Source organism: Pristis pectinata, chromosome 6, assembly GCF_009764475.1.
Source record: "Pristis pectinata isolate sPriPec2 chromosome 6, sPriPec2.1.pri, whole genome shotgun sequence".
NCBI lineage: Eukaryota > Metazoa > Chordata > Chondrichthyes > Rhinopristiformes > Pristidae > Pristis > Pristis pectinata.
The window spans coordinates 75,055,587-75,074,182 of record NC_067410.1 but is presented as its reverse complement, the minus strand read 5'-3'; the positions used below and the strand labels follow the sequence as shown (position 1 = coordinate 75,074,182).

General features: G+C 41.1%; 1 protein-coding gene across 1 annotated transcript in view; it reads right to left on the bottom strand.

The window, feature by feature from the left end:
• The window catches only part of LOC127571858 (guanylate cyclase soluble subunit beta-2-like), a 42,109-nt gene extending 23,718 nt beyond the window's left edge, over positions 1-18,391 (bottom strand). The window contains exons 1-5 of the mRNA XM_052018604.1: positions 18,117-18,391; positions 17,150-17,223; positions 16,140-16,234; positions 12,682-12,842; positions 10,846-10,945 (exon numbers count right to left, since the gene is read on the bottom strand). Coding sequence (XP_051874564.1) covers positions 10,846-10,945; positions 12,682-12,842; positions 16,140-16,234; positions 17,150-17,223; positions 18,117-18,119 — 433 coding nt within the window. The 5' untranslated portion in view covers positions 18,120-18,391. The remainder of the gene's footprint in view (positions 1-10,845; positions 10,946-12,681; positions 12,843-16,139; positions 16,235-17,149; positions 17,224-18,116) is intronic.
• Between the last annotated feature and the right edge of the window lie 205 nt (positions 18,392-18,596).

Sequence of the window (18,596 nt, the reverse complement as noted above, 5' to 3'; positions counted from 1 at the left end):
AGAAGAATGAGCAGGAATTTCATAGAAAACCATACAATTGTAATGGGCCTAGATAGACTAGATAGAAGGAAGATGTTCCCAGTGACTGCAGAGTCGAGAACCAGGGGTCACATCCTCAGGATACAGTTTATGCCATAACAGGCGAAATTTCTTCACACAGAGAGTAGTGAACCTGTGGAATTCTCTACCACAGAAGGCAGGGAACACTGAGTCATTAAATATATTTAAGGAGGAGGTGAATACATTTCTTAATGCTAAAGGTATCAAGGGACATGGGGAGAAGGCGGAAACAGAGTACTGAACTGAATAATCAGCCATGGTCATGTTGAATAATGGAGCAGGCCCAAAGTAAATTGAGACATTTATGATTCCTGAGGAAACAGATGGATATGGACCTTCTGGAAGAACAAAGGAGGCACTATGTTTATCTTAAATGAAAATGAAACTAATGTTGGTTGAATACACTACTTTGTCTCAGTCCAAGTGGATTTTCTAAATTAACAATGTCAATCATATAAGGGTGAAATGAAAATTAATGCACTGGTGCCCTGCTAAAATTGGTGTTAAGGAACATTGTCGTAGAAAAGTAGAAGAGGTTTTACCTGCACTTATCTGCATTGTGCTTGCTGCTGTCACTGGTGTCAAAAATTGAAGCTTTTATCTATTTCCCAACATTAATTACTCTCCAAAAATGATTAGGTGGAACTGAATTTGACATTAATAAGATTGTGTCCTTCTACCAATTCAAAGTGCATCAAAGACATTTTCTAATTTTACCAAATTATTGCACAATCACTTCTGACTTTGATTTTCATGTGGAGAACCAGCTGCTGAAAGTGCATATTAGAAATATGGCATGATTGTTTTGTTTCATCATTTAAATACATTTCTAGACAACTATGGAGAATTTACTTCACAAATTCCAATACAAGTTGCCAGGGGACAGTAACAGTAGCCCAGTTAAAATTCCATAAAATATTCAATTGGTTCCTGTTTGTTAAGCTCATCAAACAATTTTTTTTTAAAAACTTATTTCATTGTTTTTTTAAATTTGCTTTTTTTTTTGATCTGGGCATTGCTGGCAAAGGCAGAATTTATTGCCCATCCCTAATTGCTCTTGAAAAGGTGATGGCGAGCAGCTACCTTGAATTACTGCATTTCTTCCGGGGATGGTAATTAAAAATTTACCTTTTGCAGATCCACCATTATGAACTATCTGAGAAATACCTTTCTCATCCTAAATGGCATGGCCCAACATGCTGCTTCTTGTGCAATGTATCAGCATAATGTCAGGCGATGGGAAGTGGCAGATCAAGCCCCACCCATGCAAAACCAAAATTTGTTGGCTGGCTATGCCACAGTTCTTTGTTTAACCATCTGTCAATCTTGTCAAGAACTGTTTATGTTTCCAAATGTCTTCAATAGGTTTTAAAGATGTGCCTCTAGAGGCCCTTGATATTCAGAGACATTCAAAAACTATTCAAAATTTATAACAGGATTAAGCATATTTAAAGATTAATTTAAAATTAAAACATTAAGAAAATTAACTAAATTATTTGATTAAAAATCGAACAAACTAATACTTGTCCTTGTCCCTCAGCTTTCTTTCTCCACTGAAATGAATGGTCTTGCTGTTCCTGCACCCAAGTCTAGGTGTAACTTCCAAGCCCTCGTGGGATAGAAATGAAGCAAGTTCACATTGGACTCCATGGGGAGTCTATACCTGAGCACAATCAGCAGAACCACAAGAAGAGTTGCCAGCAAGTTTGAGATTTCTACCTTCTAATGGGAATCCCTAACTTAATGCCACTTGACGTAGAAAACTGATAGAAGTTCAGCACAAAACTGCCAGCATTTCTCAGCCTGTTCAGTGGCAAGTTGAAATTAATTACCAAAGCTTGCAATAGACAGACATCCTGAGTTTTGAAAAAGGGTGGGAGTCTATACCATGAAATTGATGTATATTGATTGATTGCAATGAAGGTAATATGGCATCTTGTACTTTATACTCATTGTAATGATTTCAGCCTTGAGAGACCACCAACTGCATTGTTGGCTGGCTGAATGCATCTGCAAGGTCAATGTAGTGAGTGACTAGAACCAGTGAAAGCCAGCTTGTCCTGTTTGATAACTAGACTGCATATTGTAAAGAGACATTGTGGCTGGGGTACAAACTTAAGTCATTCTATAACAAAAAACACTGGGAAAACTCAGTGGGTGAAGCAGCATCTGTGGAGGTAAAAGGTGTACATTGACATTTCAGGACTGAGAGGGAAGAGGAAAGAGTGACAGGATATAGCAGTATGAGACAGTGGTAGGTGATAGGAGGAACCTGATGAGGAGGGGATTGTGAGCAGATGGAGCCTGGTGGGGAAGGGGAGTGGGGGGGGGGGGGGGGAGAGATGGGATTGGGAGAGGTGAACAAAGGGAGAAGTAAACAAGGTAGACAGGCAAGTGTGTGTGGGAAGAGAATACTGGGGATGTGGGTTACCTGAAATTGGGAAATTCAATATTCATACCATTGGATTGTAAGCTACCTAAATGGACAAAAGATGTTGTTCTTCCAATTTGCGCTTGTCCTCTCCATAGCAATGGAGAAGGCTGAGGACAGACAGGTCATTGTGGGAGTGGGAAGGAGAGTTAAAGTGACACGTAACCAGAGCCTCAAGATGATGTTTACCATCTTGAGCTTTTGCTCTCATCTGTTTGTCAGAACTTGTCCTTATCCTCAACAACTTCCCTTTCGATTCCTCTCACTTTCTGCAGATCAAAAGGGTAGCAGTGGTACTCGCATGCGCCCTGGCTAAGCCTGTCTTTTTGTTGGGTATGTGGAACAGTCCTTGTTCCAAGCCTATTCCAGCACAACCTCCAATTCCTTCTCTGCTACATCAACAACTGCATCAGTGCTGCTTCCAGCACTCATGCAGAACTTGTCAATTTCATCACCTTTCCCTCCAGCTTCCACCCTGTCCTCAAATTCACCAAGACCTTCTCTAACACTTCCTTTTCTGGATCTCTTGGTCTTCATCTCAGGAGAAAGCTTGCCACTGACATCTTTCATAAACCCACTGATCCCCAGAGCTACCTCGACCATACCTCCTCCCATCCTGCCCCCTGTGAGGATGCTAAGATTTTTCTCAATCTCCTCATCTCTGCCGCATCTGTTCTCAAAATGAGGCCTTCTGCTCTAGAGCTCCAGAAACATTGTCCTTCGTCCAGAAGCATGACTTCCCCTCTGCCATAGTTGCTGGAGCCCTCACACATATTTCCTCCATTTCCTGCACATCTACTCTCACCCCAACCAACCTTCCCCAAACAGAACAGCAATAAAGTTCCCTTGGTCATCACTTTTTACCCCACCATCTGCCTCATCCAATACATCATCCTCCACCATTTCCACCAGCTCCAATGTGATCCCATCACCAGTCACATATTCCTACCCACCCTCCCGTCCCCTCACTCCCATTCTGCTTTCTGCAGGGACCACTCCCTGGTCCATTAATTCCTCCTCCCCCACACCTCCCTGTTCCCTCTCACTTTCCCCTACAACCATAGGAGGTGTAACACCTGTCCCTTCACATCCTCCCATATCACCATCCAGGGATCAAACTGGCCCTTTCAGGTGCGGCAGAAATTCACGGGCACCTTCTCCAATCTGCTCTATTGCATTTGGTGCTCGTGATGTGACCTCCTCCACATTGAGGAAACCGAGCATAGACCAGGTGACCATTTTGCAGAGCATGTGTGCTCCAACCGCAGTGGCACCTTGAGATTTCGGTTACATGTTAATTTAACTCTCTTTCCCATTCCCACAGCAACCTGTCTGTCCTCAGCCTTCTCCATTGCTACGGAGAGGCCAAATGCAAATTGGATCTCGACCCAAAATGTCAACCTACACCTTTTGCCTCCACAGATGCTGCTTGATCTGCTCAGTTCTTCGAGCATTCTATTTTTTCCATTCCAGATTCCAGTACCAGCAGTCTCTTCTGCCTTCTTAGTCATTGAACAAGTACCTCTAGCCTCAGAAACAATGAAAAACAACACAGCATGAGCAGATACCATTGTTTGTAGACACTGCGTTGGCAACATCAGTGGAGGAATGGAAAACAGGATATATATGCAGCATCTGGAAGAGTCAAGGAGGCCCTCAACACACATGGCTAAAAGGCAGTGAAAGAAAATAGACATGGTTATCAGTGCTGCAAGTCAAGCTCCAAAGATCTGCATACAATGCCAGAAGAATTTTCATGATCGTACATAAATGGTCAAGGTCAATGAATGCAGCTTCAAATACCATGATCACACAAAGTCCTCTATTAAGTCTATATACTGTTCAACTCTACACATCTTCGTAATTCACCAGCCAACAAAATGCATTAATCAAGACTCCAATCTGTCATATGATGCACCACATCTTCACAAGCATGACAGTCCTGTAGCCCTTATACCCACATCTCACACACACGGCCATACATTCAATTGCCACCACCACATCAGTTAAATTAACTGCCCAATACCCTGACATATTCCCTACTTTCTTTAAGTGGCACTCAACCAGAGGCATCAAAAGTTAACTGGAGGATGATAACCACTTGGAAGCTGCAGCTGACCTTGGATTTGTCACTTGCAGTCATCAACTCAGATACTGCTGGTGCCTGGATTTTAGAGGATGAAACAGAAGTGGGATCTGCATGTGAGAAAAAAGACACTAGGCCCAATTGTCCTGCAGCCAGGGTATTGAATAAAAATAGCGCACACACACCAGCTCGCCGGTAGTTGAGATTTCATACAAGATCTGCAGACAAATACGTGCTGGATTACAGGAAAGGGCTGTTGGGTGGGAACAATGCTATGGCTGCTGCAGCAGGAATCCTGCCAGACAGCCTGCATGTGACATCAAGGACACGGATAAGTCTGACCTTCACTTGACATATGACTTTTTGCAGAACCTAGAACTTCTTCCTTTCTGGCATGGAACTTGTGGCCAACTTCATTCACGTACTTGAGGACCCAACTGTAATAGTGTCTTTGGTGGCTGATTTCACATTTCCTTTGCAACACCAGCAGCAACCCACCAATATCTGAGTGTGAAGTGTGAAGACCTCAGGACTGTGGGTTGCAATACACAAAGGGGTTTGCAGATTGCCAGAATAGCCCAACGATCTGTCCTCCAACAGAATACTTGGAAAGCTAGAGCAAGGTCCTGGAAGAGTGGCAGTGGCTTCTGAATCTGTTGCTCTCTTTCAGGAAGACAACATTCATCCTTCCACACTTGCCACTCTCTCAGCGGCTTTGCTGTTATGTGCAAGTTAGCCAATCCCAGCAGCTGCTACACTCACATGGAGATGTTACAGTCTGCAGCCAGATCTTCTGGACCCTGAGTTCTCAGGGTCATGCACAGCTCCTTCTACTAAATATCAACAGCCTCCCACCACCTATGCTACAATCACTGTGGAGCATGACATAGGATGAGAAGGGCAGGCATTAGAGGGTGTACACCTGGATGATTAGTTAATTTCAGCATTCATTATAGAACATAGAACAGTATAGCACAGGAACAGGCTCTTCGGCCCACAATGTTGTGCCGAACTAAGTAAACTGCTAATCAAATGCCTAATTAAACTATTCCCTTCTGCCTACACATTGTCCACATTCCTCCATTCTCTGCACATTCATGGGCCTATCCAAGAGCCTCTTAAATGCCCCTATTGTATTTGTATCCACCACCACCCCTGCCAGCGCATTCCAAGCACCCATAACTCTGTGTGTCAAAAAACTTGCCCCGCATATCTCCTTTGAACTTAGCCCCTCTCACCTTAAATGCATGCCCTCTACTACTAGACATTTCAATCCTGGGAAACAGATATCAGCTATCTACTCTATCTGTGCCTCTCATAATCTTATAAACTTCTATCAGGTCTCCCCTCAGCCTCCACTGCTCCAGAGAGAACAACCCAAGTTTGTCCAACCTATCCTCATAGCACATGCCCTCTAATCCAGGCAGCATCCTGGTAAACCTCTTCTGCACCCTCTCCAAAGCCTCCACATTCTTCCTATAATGAGATGACCAGGAACATGGAACAACATATATTTATTTGGGGAGGTGGCCATCACTAGCAAGGGCAGCAGATTTTGCCATTCCTAACTGCACAAGAGTTGGTAGTGAGCTATTTTCAAGAACTGTTGCACACCTTCTGGTGAAGGTACTCCCACAATTCTGTTGGATGGGGAGTTCCAAGATGTAGACCGAACAACATTGAATGAGCAGAGTTATACAGTTAGGATGGTATGTGTGTTGAAAGTGGTGGAGCTCCATGCAGATGCTGGCCTTGTCATTCTTCATGGTACTAGCTGTGTGGTTGGAAGGTACTGTCAGAACAGCCTGGTCAAGAAACTGCAATGCATTTGTAGACAGTACACTCTGCTGCATAGTACAGCATTGTGTTGGAGGGAACGAATATTGAGGATTGAGGACAGTGATTGGGTGCCAATCAAGCAGGCTGGTTTCTCTCCTTGATGGTGTCAAGTCTCTAGAACCTTGTTGGAGCTGCATTCATCCAGGTACAGAAAGAGTATTCCAGCACATTCCTGACTTATGCCTTGTAGATGTTGGAGCAGCTTTGTGGTTACAAGAAGAGACTTACTTGCTGCAGGATACCCTGCCTCTATCCTTTCCTTGTAGCCATCATATATACGTAGCTAGCCCGACTGAAATTTTGATAATTGGTGACCTCCAGGATGTTGGGGACTTAGCGGATTAATATCATTTCAGTTATAAATATAGTTTGTGGTATGTTGATTTTTGTACAGGCAAAGTAGATTCTGTGATAGTCAGTGACAGAGCAAGGTATAGATCGGTTGGTGAATGGAAACTGGAATTGTAATTATGGCATCTCACACAGTCAATATCTTCATGAGCAACTCAGCAAAAAAGTGAAAGGAAAGGGTGGCACAGTGGTGCAGCTGGTACAGCCTCTGCCTCACAGGGCCAGAGACCCAGGTTCAATCCTGACCTCAGGTGCTGTCTGTGTGGAGTTTGCCTGTTCTCCCTGTGATGGCATTGGTTTCCTCACAGTACTCTGGTTTCCTCACACATCCCGAAGACATATGGGTTGTCAGGTTAAGTGGCCACTGTAAATTGCCCCTAGTGTGTAGGTGAGTATACAATCTGGAGGTAGTTGATGATAATGTGTAGAGAATAAAAAAAATGGGATTAATGCAGGATTAATGTAAATAGATGGTTGCTGGTCAGCACAGACTGGAGGGCCTGTTTCTGTGTTGTATGTCTCTATGCCTCTGACTTTCTGGGTTGCCTCTTCACTCCCTATTCCTTTTATTTTACCTCATGTTCCTGTTCCTCAGTTGCTTGCTAATATGAAGGTTGGTAAGGAGTTGCAACTTCATGTTATGGATCAACACTCACTCTGCACAGTTCCTCCACAGTTGTTCATGTTGGCAGAGTGAAGGCCTCCGTGTTGGGTACAAGACACTGACCTGCATGAATTGCAACCTGTAATTACACATTTAGGCACTGAGGGACAAGAATCACTGTGCAACTTAGAATACTGCAAACATAACAGAGCTGTGATTGATAGATTTTAGGATGTTAAGGAAATCAAGGGATGTGCAGTTAATGTGGGAAAATAGCATTGAGGTAAATGTTTGGCCATAATCTTATTATTGAATAGTAAAGCATGCACAAGGAGCTAAATTGCCTATGATTATTTCTCTCTCTTATATCTTTATATTCTCTCTGCTTGCCAGTGTCTCACATGAGAATGAAATCTTGTTATCTCTCTATTTATAAAGCATTTTAGCTATTGCCTTTAAGAAAGAGTGAGATGCAAATATCTCTGAGTTCAGCCAAGAGGTTCATTATCTTGACTACTTTGTTGGCACTTGCAAAGTTATTTTACCCCTGCTCAGAGATTTCATTTGTGGCTTAATCAGGTCGTTACTGAAACATAGACACCTCAAACCTTTTTCGTCACTGAGATATGCCCAAGGCAAAATGGTGTCCTGAAGAGAATCAATTTACATCTCCTCTTCCATCTTCTAGAAGTTTGTCCTTATCTGTGCTTTCTGCTCATTCTCTTAGTCATCCTGTAATGCCTTCAAATTCACCCACAACTGCTTGTGCAGAAATTTCAAAGTCAGGAACAAGTCCTACAGCTCCTTCCTCAGCTCTCCTTTCAGGTCAATGCAACTTAAAGTAACAACAGAAACTACCCAACACAGAATTAACCACAAGAAACTAATCTTTAGGGAGTGAATAATCCCTTCAAATGGCACTGGAAATGCTCCTTCCTGATGGTTGGGTTTTTGGGTATGAGGATTAAGCGAGGGCCTCAGATGAAGCTAATGTTTCAATATAGTAGCTCTGGTATTAAGTCAGCACTGTATACGAGGTGAACAGATGACCTGCCTACTCTTCCCTGTGTATGTTAATGCCCTCACAATATGGCATCCAGCACGATTCACTCTACAAATATGCAATATCACCAGCCCCCTAAAAACAGATTTACTTTCCTGGATTTTGCTCCTAGCACAAGTTTTAATCCAAGAAGGCACCAGAAAGCAAAAATCAGGCAGATTGAAAACAGACATTCCATCTGATCCCATGGGCTTCCAGCTGGCAAATTAGATTACAATTTTCTCCCTTCCTCCTCTGCAACCTTATACGTGACCTTCAGATAGTTGCATTGGAACATACCTCCACTTGCAATGGACACAGGTCTAATACTTAAACAAGTTGAAAGGATACTTTCCAAATCTGATTTTAACATTGCCCAGCAATGTGGAAACCAAAGAAGCTGGCAGTAGACTTTATGATAATGAACTGTAATGGCCAGATTCATAGCAAGTTCTCTTTTCTTTGCAACACCATGCAGATGCAGTAAAACAGTAGCATTAGTCAGAAGAAACAAGACCAGCAGTCAAGCCTGCAGTGATACTCTTATATCCACTCCAGTTTCCTTGCACAGTTCCCTTGCAGGAAGGATGGATGTGCACTGGAAGTACAACTGGGCCCTGTAAATGGATTAACCTATTAAGATTGGGTGCAAGTCTGTTGGATGTACTGGGCATCTCCAGCAGCAGATAAAGAACAACCAAGAAAATCATCCCAAAATGTTCTTGCAGTGTTTTTAAGGAAGAGTTACCGTTATGGTCCTCCAATACAGCAGTTACTGACTTAATGTCACCCTGTGCTTTTGACTAATGTGAGTAGGAAAATGCACATTGTTCTCTCTGTTAGTGCAATACTCCTTGCTGCAGCAAAGCTGATCCATGCACACAGACAAGAAATGGCTCTTCAGCTTATCTGTTATGTTCCTAAAATTAGTGACGGGTCAACAGCACTTTTAGTTATTTGATAACAACTTCATTGAAACGAAAATCAGAAAACTTTGGTCTCTCCTGTGCATCTCCAAAGAACCAAAATAAGCTGGGTTATAAACAGCTAAGATAGTGTCCTGACATTAATGGCTCCATAGGACCTTATGTAGCAAAGCCTCTGCCCACCCATTACAAAGCCAATGAACCCAGATATGGAGGACTTAAGAACACAAAACTATAGATGCAACGGTTGACCATCAGGCCCTTCATGCCTGCCCCACCATTTAATATGATCATAGCTGATCTATGCCAGCCTCAACTCCTCTTCCATACCATTTCTCCATATCCCTCTATTCCTCGACCTATCAAATATTTATTCACCCCCACTTTAAATACTTCTAAGTACTCCTAATGATCCAACTTCCACCACCTGCCAGGGCAGAGAATTCCAAAGATTCACCAACCTCTGTGAGAAGAAATTTCTATGTACCTTTTTTTTATGTACCATATCTATCTACTATAAATTTAAATGACTGGCTCCTTACCTTAAAGTTATGTCCCCTTGTTTGAGACTCTCCCACTAGTGAAAACATCCCAACATCTACCAGGTCAAGCCCCTTAGGATCTTAAATATTTGAAAAAGGTCACCTTTCATTCTTCTAAACTCCAAGGAATACATGCACATACTATTTAGTCTCTCTTTGTAGGACAACCCTCTCATCCCAGGAATTAGCCTGGTGAATCTCCTTTGTACTGCCTCCAATGTCATTACTTTTTTCTGGAAAGGGAACCAAAACTGTACAGATATTCCAGGTGAGGCCTCACCAAAACCCTGTACAACTGCAACAAAACCTCCCTATTTTTGAACTCCAACCCCTTTGCAATGAAGGCCAAAAATGCTGATTGCCTTCTTACCCACTTGTGGGATCTGCCTGCTGGCTTTTTATGATTCATGCACTAAAAAGTGCATGAAGGTTGGTGCAGTTGAGTCTGGTAAAGCAGTCACCAAGTTTAACAGGTGGTTGGACAGTTGTACAACTATCAGTAACTGTCAATGATGAAACTAGTGTAGTTTAGTGCAGAGTCTTGAATATTAAAATTGAGCTAGCCATTTATTAAATGCAGAGGCAAATTCCAACTCCGCCCTTTTAAATGGCTTGTTCTAATCACCAAGGCACAAAGGAAATATTTAGATCAGGAAGTGGTATGTGGTGAAAACTCATGAGGACAGTCTAATCTTAGTGCCAATGCTTTTAGCTAAAAAAAAGGTGAGAAAAGATTGCATGTTTCAGCACAACTACAACCTAATTTTTTTCAATAGTGCATCACTTTATTCTCTGGGTTTGAAATGTAATGCTATATAATAATGACATATAATACATGTGCAACAGAATGCTTATGTGAGTTGGGGTGGACAACAATTTTTACATTTTTATTTTTACTTTAACTGATACAATCTCTACTAAGTTGTGCACTGTTATAAAAACAATCTTATCTGATCATTCTTACCAGGGACAATGTGATACAGTCCTCTCCTGTCAGAGTAATAATGCAGTAGCATGGAATTGTCTTCATTTCTTTCTACCCTGAAGGATGGTGCATTCATCTCCTAATAATATGAAGAAAATATTAAAACTGAAACTTTTGTCAGATTGCATTTATTAATTGCATTCATTCCATGATCAGTACTCCAACATTACTCTCAGTAATGAAGTAATACTTGATCCCGAAAGACTGTTGAAGAAGACGACTCAATAACAGCAGAGTGTCTCATTAAATGACTTTTTGATGTTTTACAATCAAAGATTCTTTTCAACAGTGAGGTGGTGTTCTCATTTTGGGATTAAAATCTGAAACATTACTCCTTGTTACCGAAAGATAAATCCTTGGTCTAAGAATATCATGTGCACTTCCATTACACAAAAATTAATATGTCAAATCTTAACCCCTTACTGCTTAACAATTGACAAGAAATGTTACTTGCTTCACACATTGCTCAGATATATAACAGACTTGTCCTAACAACCAAATATTACATATGTGGAAACCCATTACCATCTTACTGAGTAACTAACTTCATAATCCGTTTACCATATGTTTTAATGCATAATTATTCCCATAAGTGCAGATCCAAAATACCTAAGCCAATGGAATCTGGGTGTTGGATGCGAAAAGCTGGGGTCTGTGCAGATTAAGACTGTTGTAATATTACAAACCAAAACATTACAGCTTATAACAGACCACTAGTAAACAAACAATCTGCTGGAGGAACACAGTGGGTCAAGCAGCATCTGTAGGGGGAAAGGAATTGTCGATGGTTTGGGTTGAAACCCTGCATCAGGACCAGATGCAGGGTTTCAACCCAAAATGTTGACAATTCCTTTCCCCCTACAGATGTTGCTCGACTCACTGAGTTCCTCCAGCAGATTGTTTGTTGCTCCAGATTCCAGCATCTGCAGTTGCTTATGTCTCCAGACCACTGGTAAACCTACCTATTACAACACAAGAGGCCATTCAGCCAACTTACAGTGGAACAATCCCATCAATCCCATTTCACCACCTTATTCTCTCTTACATGCCCATCAAGTTCCTTCTGATTATTTTTGTCACTTACTTACACTAGGGGTAATTTACATTAACCAATTTTTCTACCAGCACATCTCTGGGACATGAGAGGAAACTGGAGCACCCAGTGGAAACCCATGTGGTTACAGGGAGAATCTATAATTGATCCAAATGAGGTTTGAATCGAATCCAGGCCCCCAAAGATTGTTTAACCACTTTCACCCAGAAGGTTTTACAATATCTAAACTCAAAAGTGATGTATCCCAGTCCTTCTTTGGCAGATCTTTTTCCCCAAATCAAATTATTTTTTTCTGCACAGCTTGATTAGCCATCCAAGAGAAAAAGGTGCACAAGTTTAAAATATTTTCTGGCCATTTAAGGTTAGGTTTGGGATTAAAGTTGCAGTTTTCCATTGGCTAGATTATTCCTTGGAGCCCACTTACTCTTACAAGACATAATTAATCTCCTCTCTCAACACTCCTGAGGAAAATAGCAAAACGACTGTATTGAGGGAAAGCAATATTTAACCCTTCTATATGACATCCTTATGTGTAAAACAATTATTAACTGTAAATAGGATAGAAATCATATTTGCAATATTATCACATTACCAGTGGTTTAATAGTGTTTGCAAGTTGATTTATTCATGCAATCCTAAAGCTAAAAGTTAATTCTGCAGCAATAAAGTAGTTGTTAACCTTGTTGTAAATTGGCCTCTTCAATATACAAACTTTCTTCATGTTGATCCCAAAGAACCCCAGAAAGCTTCATTAAACTTGCCTGATATGACAATGAAAGGTAACGGTGTAAAAAATCAAGATTCTCGATGAACTCCATCAGGTTACCTCCCAGAGTACGGAGCATACGATCATATCCAGATCTTTTGCAAAATTCAAAAAAATACTCCCCAAATTTTTTCAGCAACGTATCCGGTTTCATATCTGGAGGTCACAACAAAATAAAACATTACCCGGATAAAGTAGCAACAGACTTCCAGCAACAACTTCTACTTTGTATCATAATTTTAATGCAGAAAATATCTCAAGGCACATAAAGGAGGAAGGGAAATATATAAAACGAACAAATAAATCCTGAGTCATGGGCAGAGAATTTAGAGAGTGAAAACTTGCACAAGAATATCAGTAGGAGCAGAAGTAGGCCATTCAAAGCCTCAAGGTTGCTCCATTATTCAATAACATCAAGGATGATGTTTTACTTTGACACCATTTTCCTGCACTAATCCCATATCCCTTGATTCCTTTAACACCCAAAAATCTATCAATCCATGTCTTTACATGCTTAGTGCCTCCACAACCCTCCGGGTAAAAAATTGCTAACATTAACGTTTCTCATCTCTGTCCTGAATAGCCAACCCTTGATTTTGAGAATGTGTTCTCTGATTCAATATACCCTAACCAGGGTGCATTCAATATACCCTGGTTCAATATACCCTAACCCTTGAAACACTGTCTCCATAGATACCCTATCAATCCTTACCCTATGTAAGAACTCTGTTCATTTTAGTGAGATCACCTCTCATTCTTCTAAACTCAAGAAAGCCTAGACCCAGACTGCTGAGTCTCTCCTCAGAAAACAAACGCACCATCCCAGGATTCAAGCTGGTGAACCTTTGCTGCATTCTCCCGATTGCAAATATATCCTGTTTTAGGTAGGGATACCATTCCCAATATACATGTGAAGCTTTAAAGGGTTTTATTAACAGAAGAGAGGTAAGACAAAAGGAGGGAAGTTTAGGAAAGGAACCAGATAAAGTAGGATGTGGCTATGGACATTGCAATCAATAATGGAAAAGAGGGTAGGATGCAAGAAAGGCCTGCGACAGAACAATAGAAAAATGAGAAATGATATAACATGCTTACCATGTTTTTGAACATGATGTTCATTCATCCCTATAATTATTGCCCACTATTTCCTTTTTACTATAGAGAATAAATCATAATTTGCTGTAGCAGGGTGCTTTATGGCATATGTTATTAGACATGCCCTTGCACATTTTGGACCTGAAAATTCTAGTGTGGTAAGTTGCTGAAAATGTTGGCTAATAATGCCTGACTGACTAATAATGCAGCCAACTGAGTAATTACCTTAAGAATCAATTTGAAGGATTAGGAAATCAACTTTGCAAGGAAGTGGAAGCTAGAATGGTCAGGATTGATACCGAATCAGCTTCAGAAACAGAAATAAAACTTGAAAAAGAAAGATTGCATTTGAGAGAAAGCAAAAGTGCATAAGGTAAAAATTTTAGATTTGAATTTTAAAATTTCCACTGCAATTAAAACCTAAAGAAAAGCTTCACACATGTAATAGTTAATTTTCAGGTGGAAATGGGTTGATGAACAATAAAAAAAAGTGGATAAATCCCCAGGGCCTGGCCTGGTGCATCCTAGGACTTTGTGGGAGGCTAGAGGAGAAATTGCAAAGGTCCTTGCAGAGATTTTTGCTTCATTGTTAGCCACTCATGGAGTTCCTAAAGACTGGAAGGTGGCTAATGTTGTTCCATTGTTTAAGAAGGGTAGGAAGGACAAGCTAGGGAATTACAGGTCGGTCAGCCTGATGTCAGTAGTGGGGAAGTTACTGGAGGGAATTGTGAGGGGCGGCAGGATCTACCAGCATTTGAATAGACAGAGTCTGATTAGGAGGAGTCAGCATGGCTTTGTGCGTGGAAAGTTGTGTTTGAACTCCTTGGTGATAATCACTTCTGGAGTTCTTTGAAGAGGTAACCAAAAGGGTAGATGAGGGTACAGCAGTGGATGTTCTCCATTTGGACTTTAGCAAGGTCTTCAACAAGGTCCTGTATGGCAGGTTGGTCTGGATGGTTAGGCCCCATGGAATCCAGGGAGAGCTGGTTGGGTGGATTCAAAACTGGCTCAGAGGAAGAAAGCAGAGAGTGGTGGTTGAAGGCTGTTTCTCAGAATGGAGGCCAGCAACTAGTGGTGTGCCTCAGGGGTTAATGTTGGGACCCTTGTTATTTCTTATTTATGTAAATGATTTGTAAGCAAATACACAAGGCTTGATCAGTAAGTTTGCGGATGACACAAAATTAGGAGGTGTCGTTGATAGTGAAGAAGGTTATCGTAGGTTACAGAGGGATCTTGATCAGTTAGGGAAGTGGCTGAGGAGTGGCAAATGGATTTCAATACAGGTAAATGTGAGGTGATACATTTTGGAAAGTTAAACTAGCATAGGACTTATACTATGAATGGTAGAGGACGAGGGAGTGTAATGGAACAGAGGGACCTAGGAGTACAAGTGCACAGTTTGTTGAAAGTGGCATTACAGGTAGACAGGATGCCGAAAAAGGTGTTTAGTATGCTGGCCTTCATCAGTCAGGGCATGAAGTATAGGAGTTGGGACATTATGTTGCAGTTGTACAAGTCATTGGTGAGGTCACTCTTGGAGTACTGTGTACAATTTTGTTCACCCTGTTATAGGAAAAACGTGGTTAAACTGGAAAGTGTGCAGAAAAGATTTATGAGAATGTTGCTAGGACTAGAGGGCCTGAGTTATAGGGAGAGGTTGGCCAGACTAGGTCTTTATTCCTTGGAGCCTAGGAGAATGAGGGGTGATCTCATAGAGGTTTATAAAATAATGAGGGGCATAGATAAGGTGGATAGTAGTAGTCTTTTCCCTAGGGTAGGAGAGTCCAAAACTAGGGGGCATAGATTTAGAGTTAGAGGGGAAAAATTTAAAAGAGACTTGAGGGACAACTTTTGTTTTTACACAGAGAGTGGTGAGTATATGGTTCGAGCTGCCAGAGGAAGTGGTTGAGGCAGTTACAATTACGACGTTTGAAAGACAGTTGGACAGATTCATGCATGGGAAAGGTTTAGAGGGATAGGGGCTGAATGCAAGCAAATGCTTAGGTAGGAACCTTAGTTTGCAAGGACGAGTTAGGCCATAGGGTGTGTTCTGTGCTGTATAACTTTGTGACGCTATGAAAATGCACAGAATAAAGTTCCAGTATTGTGACAAATCAGGTTTCCACAGTGCTTCGGAGGCATCTTGGGATCTCCTGGGCCCTTTTCAAAGATATGCCACTTTAATTCAAATCTTACAAAGTAAGAATTCTCCTTGTCATGCTCCCTCAACATATACATTTCTAGTTTTTGGCAGCAATCTTTGCATCTGATATGTTACTTTTAAGTATTAATTTAAATGTATTGTAAAGTTAAAAATACAATGTAGTAGTAGTTGTGTAGCAATAATATGGAACCCACCTAATAACTTGCAGGCTTCCTCTACCACCCGCATTGTATTGTCATCGGAATAAACCTTAAAATTCATAAAAGTGTCTGGCACTCCAGCTGCTATTCTATAGAGAGATGAATGTTAATTTGAAAATAAAGTCACAATACTTCAGTTTCTTAATTACTATCATCCCTATCAATGCTGCCTAAGAAAGATGAAGATATCACAGCTGTATTTTGAAAGGTTGACAAGTGACTTCACTAGAAGTGTATTACCAGTTACACGCAATCGCACAGACCACTGAATGGCGCCACCTGCTGAAATATTAAACTTTCCCACTGGACCATTCACACAACAGTTACCATAGGCAGGGCATACAAACTGAAGTTGCAGGGGTGAATTTACCGAACTAACGATATTCACAGCTGTTAATTAATAGGCTAAATATATAAAAAAAGTCAGTTTTGTCTTTACATTAATCAGAAGCATTCAAATATACTACATGTTAAACCGAAGACGTGATATTGGCTTACTTTGAAGATGTATGTGGGACAACTTGCGTGAAATGTTTGTCTTGTTTTAAGCTAACATAAAACTGCTGTAGTATCCATAAAGTGTAAGCAAAAATAGTCAAAGCTTCATCTATATATTCAAAATATCGGCTACAGCTGTACTCTTAATAGATTCTGGCGTTATATATCGTCTGAACTCAAAGAATTTTCTGCGCCTGCAAATTGTATGTAGATATTCACAAACTATAAACAGAAATCTGTTGAACAGATCATACTTTCATTGATTCTGTTTACGTTGATCAATGTCTTATTTTTAACCAATAAAGGCATTGATTTTAAGTATGACTTTAATAATCAACACGTCTGAGGCACTGGTTGCCCTGATATTTAGGAAAGAACAACGTTATTGTACATTTCGAATATCATTTACATGCTAATATGGTAGTTGGGCAATGCTTGTGGTTATATTTTGGTTAGGGTAAGAAAAAATAAAAGCCTAATTTAGAAGAAGCAGTGTCAGATATTACCTCAATTTCTCCCATGTTTCTTCTCCAAATGTTTCTATGATCAAAGACTTCAAACATGTGTTAATAAATCCATACTATAAAAAGAAAGCATATACAAGTCAAATTATCGTTTGAGCGACTTAAACGTTAAAACATTATTTTAATATTTACATTGGTTAAAATGACTATATTTCAAGGGGGGAAATCAGATCTTAGATGTTCCTTTTTAACATAATTTTCATATAAGAAGCTACAACCCTTCAACCCCCTTTACTCACGCCGCTGATTCACCGTGGTCAGCGTCCTATTTCCTCTCGTCAAATATATTAAAATGTGAACCTCCCCCGTTACTGTTTTTGTGTGTGCAAACGTCGAAAAGCTTTAGAGTCACACTGGAACGCGAAATATAATATATTTGTCGCATATTTCTGTTTTCTGCATTTGTATTCAAACTGGTATTTATAATATCATGCGACTTTCCATCAGAAAGTTCTTCCCCGAAAGAAAATTAATTTTCAATTTATGTTTCCTCTGCTCGCCATTTTATGATGCACTTTGCAAGCACTTGCCCTGTTTAATTTTATTCTGGAACACAAACGAATGAAGAATTTGAATTCACAGCATCTCTTATAAGTGCCAAGATGTTCTACCCTACGGTGTGACATGTGTGATTCTTTTCACAGCAATGTACCTCAGCCTCTAACAACGAACCAATATAATCCATCGCACACAAAATGTTGCGATGTGACCTATATATCTGCAGACGTAATATATTTACATACTTTGAACAACAACCGCCCATCCCGCGTACGAGCAAGGTCACGGAAGTAGTATTTTACAATCGAACCGTTCTTACAATTCCAACAAACAAGAAATAAGTAACCACTCACCCAGTGGTTCTCAATTCATGAGCGAATTCATCGTCCGGACGCTTATGGTCCAGCGAAATGTATGAGCTTTCAATGTATCTCTCACTGTAAACACTTACCATCTTCAACCAAGAGACCAGGGTGTAAGTCCATCCAGTTGGTGATTTGTCGGACAAAGAGGCATTGAGTTGTGGACACGCTAACTACTCCACTTGAAACTCACATCTCATCAGTAATTTCTGGTGCAATAGGCGACAGTTTCCAGCACCCTTCCCTCTGCCACAATCGAACCGCCAAACGGCGACAGACGCAGCCGACCGTTGGATTTTCCGATCGCCGTTGCTCACTTTGCACTCGCCCCTGGGGAGTTTCCGCGGGTTTTCGCAGCAGCCGTTCGCGGCGCCCTCTACAGAGCATCTGCGGCGAGTGAACCGGGCAGGAGACCGCCTGCATCCTCAGCCAATCAGAGCGGAGAGCCGTTAACGGCGCCGCTGAGTGGGAAGCAAGTGTCAAGAATACTGAATTCAAGTTCAAACCAAGTGCAGCAAGCAAGAGCGGAAAAGCATCGAGATCGAGACAGAGGGAAATAGCAGAGGCAG